We start from the raw sequence: 5,019 nt of genomic DNA, 5'->3' as shown, positions 1-5,019 counted from the left end.
GACAGAATGTTCTAATTCAAAATGCCATGGGAAGTCCATCTAACTTAACATTTTCTTATATTGATATTGTTTATGTCTTACTTCTTAACCGTTATAAGGCTGATTTAATCTATGCCATCTTTTGGAATATCTGAAGGCCATGTACCATAGTTCTTAACTGTAGCATTTGTTATAATAAGACTAGCCTATTAATCATGCAGGCCAATAATGACTTTTTTTATTAATCAATATAGCATTTGTTATGAAGAAACAACTGCCTGCACATTTACAACCAATAGCTACAACATGCCACAGTTCTTATAAAAATCTATATGGAGAAAATATATTCCCTTAACAGATTATCTAATATAAATTCTACAAGTTATTCTAAGTTTTACACAAAAAAATAAGCCTACAATAAAACATGATAAATTCTAGTAAAGGTGGTCATGAGTGGTTTAAAAAAAGATTTTAATATATGTAAGTGCTGGTTCAAGACTGTTTTCTCCTCTTTTCAACAGTATGTCAGTTTATTTGCCTTTTTAGCTATTGTTTGACTTTCTCCATAGCATTTTAAAGTTTCTCTAAATAATTAAAATAGATCACGTATTTGACCATCAGCTTCATGATAGGAATGGCTTGCGCAAATCTTATCACTTCTCGTGTGTGCTGGTGAATGCACACAGAGTACACAGTTATTTGCACGCCGCTCATGAACTGTGCTTCATTCACATTTTGCTGATAACTGCTCCATTTGGTTCATAAGTAAAGTTAGAGCTTATAAAAGTGCATGTATAAGCTTCTCAAAAACAATTAGCGGATATGCATATAAATAGCCTTTTAATTAACAGAGTAGAATAATCATGGCTGATAGTAAGACATGCATACATAAAAAAAACAAACAAACAAACTGGAAGCAAGAACAGTTGTTACTTCTTGCCAGACCGGTTAATGAAATCAAGGTTATAATCAAAGAAAATTTGGAATTGGGGTAACCTCCGGTGATGCCTTTTTAAAAGGTCATTATCATCAAAGGTTTCTAAAATGTTTACGTTCAGAGGCAGATTGCCAGCAACAGCCATTTTAGGAATAGTTTGTGATAGTGTTGTCACGATACCAAAATTATTGTTTCGATACCGATACCAAGTCAAGAATTGTGATTTCGATACTTTTTCGATACTTTTTCTGAAAAGGGAAAATACACTCTCAAATATCATTGCTGTGCTTTATTTTAAAACCGGGACAACATTCGAATCATATAACACACTAATAAAAGACGTGAGCTGCCGGACCCGCGGTCCGGACGAGAACCGCACGAGAACCGCACCCGTTTATACGGCCATCCGGCCAGGATCAGGCTGTCGATCCCCGTCAAGCGCCGCAGCCAGTGAGACTAAATAAAAGTATACTATATGAATTAATTATTCCAAAATGTTAAAATCATGTTGGTGAGAATAAAACTGAGATGCAAAGTGTTTCATTCGTCCAATTAAATAATAAAAAATAAAAAAAATAGGGTAATGATTCACATCTGTATTTTTTTTACTGGAGCCAATGAAAAATAAATAACTATTGGATTAAGTTAAAAAAAATATAGATGTGAATCATTACCCTAAAAAATTTTAATTGGATGAATGAAACTTTTTTTCAGTGTGCTACAGCAGGTGAATTTTAAATCAAATTAAGTCAATGTAATTTTAAGGTAAAAAAAAAAAAAAATCATCTTATACAGAACTGACGTTTACCTCTGGCTTTTCAAACGTGTATGCAAGTTCTACTTTACAAAAAAAAAAAAAAAAAAAAAAAAAAAAAAAAAACAACGCATTTCAGTTTTGTCACAGTTTAGTCCGTTTCGTTTCTCATCCGACACGCAAGAAGTTGAGCTGAACATCCCTTCACTATCTCCGCTTGTGCAGGGCACGGACAGGTACAGTACGCTTGCGCAGCTTCAGCGAGTGCAGGAAAGGGGCTCTTATTTGTGCGCCAGTACACCAGCGGCTGTTCACTTCCTGCTATCTGTGCCTCAGACATGTAACTCTGCACTTCCAGTGCTGAACGACTGCCCGTGTCCTGCGCACAGATTTCGAAATACTTGCATACAAATGACATGATAGCGAATGATTACAATGTAGTCTGTGCACGCAGGCGCACTTCCGGAAAAATCGGCCGAAGAAATACCGATTTATGGCCGGTCAACCGGTGCATCCCTACCATATTTCACTCCTCACGTCATCTTTTTCTACCGGTCGTGGACCGGTATCACTTGTGCTCGCACATGCAGCCATCTCGCTGTAGTGTTTGTCACATGACTGCTGCAGCTTTTTTGCTGCGTGCGTGAGGAGAAAAAACACAGACGTCCATAGGGAGGCACTGGAAGCGTGCGTTGCACACACCAACATGAAATACGTCTCTTGCAAATCTGGAACGCGGTCATTCTTTGAAGTATCGATACTAATAAATTTAGGAATCGTGACGTTTTTAATTTCCGAGAATCGCGATACTTTTGAAGTATCGGTGCACCGTGCAACCATAGTTTGTGACTTGGTCTTAATGACTTAGGAGTCCTCTTCACTACTCCTAACCTTTCACAGATTTAGGAGCTAGTTTAGCGCTAAAATGCTTTGTGAAATACTTTTAGAGCGAAAATGTAGAAGTCCTAAATTTAGGTTTGACATGCCCATTATTTTTAAGATTTTCTCCTAAATCGGAGATTTATGAGCTACTTTTAGCCTTAAGATGTTTTGTGAATACAGGCACAGATGTTAGATTAATAAGATCAGTTAAGAATGCTTAGTAAGTCAGTGCAGACATTTACTACTGCTGGAACTCACCATGCTGCTGGTGTTGCCAAAGGAGAAAGCATTGTTTTGGGTGGTGGTAGTTGAGCCAAATGGTTTGAAGAGACTGGAAGCTTGCTGCTGTTGTTGTTGTTGTTGCTGTTGTTGTTGCTGTTGCTGCTGCGGCTGGCCAAACAAACTTCCTGTAGTTGTACCAAAGGCCCCAGTGCCTGCAGTGCAAAGACTTAGTACACTTTTTCAAGACAAAAAATTAAAAAATAACAATAAAAAATTAAGAAAGAATCAATTACTTGTGCCAAATGAAGTCTTGTTCTGGCCGAAGCTGAAGCCAGCATTTGGAGTTGAGGATCCAAAGAGTCCAGTGCCAGTACTGGGAGTAGCTGTGGCTGCTGCAGCACCAAAGAGGCCACCCGTGCCAGCTGCCATGGGGTTGGAAGGACCCTTCCTTCCTGCCTGGTAATCCTCAAGCCTTAATTCCTAAAATCAAGGAAAGAAAGGCATAGATATTTCATCATGGCTTTAAATCCACAAAACTCTAGACAACAGATTTGTTACACATTTTGTGCTCTGCAGACTGTTTATAATAGCACCTGACAAACAGTGCTTGTGAAAATGATTTCAGCAGGCTGCCAAGTACTAAAACAACTATCACAACAAGAGAATCCAACCTACCTCTAGGGATTTGTTCTCGTATTCCTTCATGGCAGTGATACACTGGTGTTTGGTGTTGATGCTGGTTGTCACACCTCCTTTTACCATTGTGTCACTCCCAGTTAGAGGCTGCCACAAAACGCAAAAGATTTAGGTAAAAAACCATGTATAAAAAAGCAGCTAAATTACCAGTATGAAGAAAGAAAGAAAAAGAAAGAAAAAAAAAGAAAAGAAAATTATAATCATTGCTAAACAAACATTGAATTTGATTGTTGTGCCAGGGGGAGCAGCAGTGAAACTTGATGTCCCAAACAAAGAGCCTGATGTTACTCCAAAAGGGTTGGATGTTGTGTTGGTTGTCCCGAATAATCCTCCGCTACTGGTGCTGGTACCGAAAGCTGCAAAGCAATTCAAACAGTTACTTAGGTCCATTATATCTGAGCTACTCTTTTAATACAACTTCTACAATAAATCAAACAATTTATAGCTACACTGGAATATTGCAGGAAACTTACTGCCAAAAGAGGCTGGTTTGTTGGCACCAAAGGCATTATTCTGCTGGGAAAACAATCCTCCACCTCCAGGGTTGGTGCTTCCAAAAAGGCTGTTTGATGTGCCACTGGTAGCACCAAACCCAAACCCACTACTGGTGGAGGATGTGACAGGCTGACTGAAGGTGCTCGAGCCAAATAGGCCACCTGAGGACAGACACATATTTTAATACAAATCACACTGTTGACCAAATACAACATTCTTATGGAACTACTCTTAAGCAATAGCACATCAGTTTGTGAAGCAATCTTTCCTCAAAACCACCTTTAAAGGGTTACTCCACTCCAAAATTAAAATTCTGTCAACCACCTATCCTCATCTCGTTTCAAACCTGTAAAAGCTTCGTTCATCTTCAGAACATAATTGAAGATTTTTTGGATGAAAACCGGGAGGCTTGTGACTCCTCCACAGGCTGCCAAGTAAAATACACTGTCAAGGTCCAGAAAAGTATGAAAGACATCCTCAGAATAGTCCATCTGCCATCAGTGGTTCAACCATAACGTTATGAAGCGACGAGAATACTTTTTGTACGCGAATAAAACATCACAACTTTATCCAACAATTGACTTGCTCTATGTCTCTCCACATCACCGTAGTGACGTTTTGGAGAATATGAGCTGAACGCTGGCAGCATACGCTCTTCTGTGTCAGCCGCGCCATACAGATGTGCGGTTTTATTTCAGATCAAATCGTAAATCTGAAAAAAAGTAGAAAACGTATCCTTGTGGCACGGCTGACACAGAAGAGCGTACGCTGCCTGCGTTCAACTCATATTCTCCAAAATGGCGCTACGGTGATGTGGAGAGACACAGAGGAAACTAATTGTTGAATAAAGTCATTATTTTTGTTTTATTTGTGTACAAAAAGTATTCTCGTCACTTCATGACATTACGGTTGAACCACTGATGGCAGATGGACTATTATTACAATGCTTTTCATACTTTTCTGGACCATGACTGTGGCACGCACAGCCTTTTTGTCAGAGCATATGACGGGCTGAGCCACTTAAACTATGCAAAACTATAAACTATTCTGTCTT

General features: G+C 39.0%; 1 protein-coding gene across 1 annotated transcript in view; it reads right to left on the bottom strand.

Annotated features, from left to right (window-relative positions):
* Positions 1–2,762: 2,762 nt before the first annotated feature.
* Positions 2,763–5,019, bottom strand: part of LOC109064347 (nuclear pore complex protein Nup98-Nup96-like) — a 5,362-nt gene continuing 3,105 nt past the window's right edge. The window contains exons 4-8 of the mRNA XM_042753957.1: positions 3,944–4,126; positions 3,687–3,826; positions 3,450–3,557; positions 3,068–3,254; positions 2,763–2,986 (exon numbers count right to left, since the gene is read on the bottom strand). Coding sequence (XP_042609891.1) covers positions 2,778–2,986; positions 3,068–3,254; positions 3,450–3,557; positions 3,687–3,826; positions 3,944–4,126 — 827 coding nt within the window. The 3' untranslated portion in view covers positions 2,763–2,777. The remainder of the gene's footprint in view (positions 2,987–3,067; positions 3,255–3,449; positions 3,558–3,686; positions 3,827–3,943; positions 4,127–5,019) is intronic.

This window comes from Cyprinus carpio, unplaced genomic scaffold (genome assembly GCF_018340385.1).
Source record: "Cyprinus carpio isolate SPL01 unplaced genomic scaffold, ASM1834038v1 S000000752, whole genome shotgun sequence".
In the NCBI taxonomy this organism is placed as follows: Eukaryota; Metazoa; Chordata; class Actinopteri; order Cypriniformes; family Cyprinidae; genus Cyprinus; species Cyprinus carpio.
The sequence above is the reverse complement of the archived record's forward strand: the minus strand, read 5'-3'. Positions and strand labels throughout refer to the sequence as shown.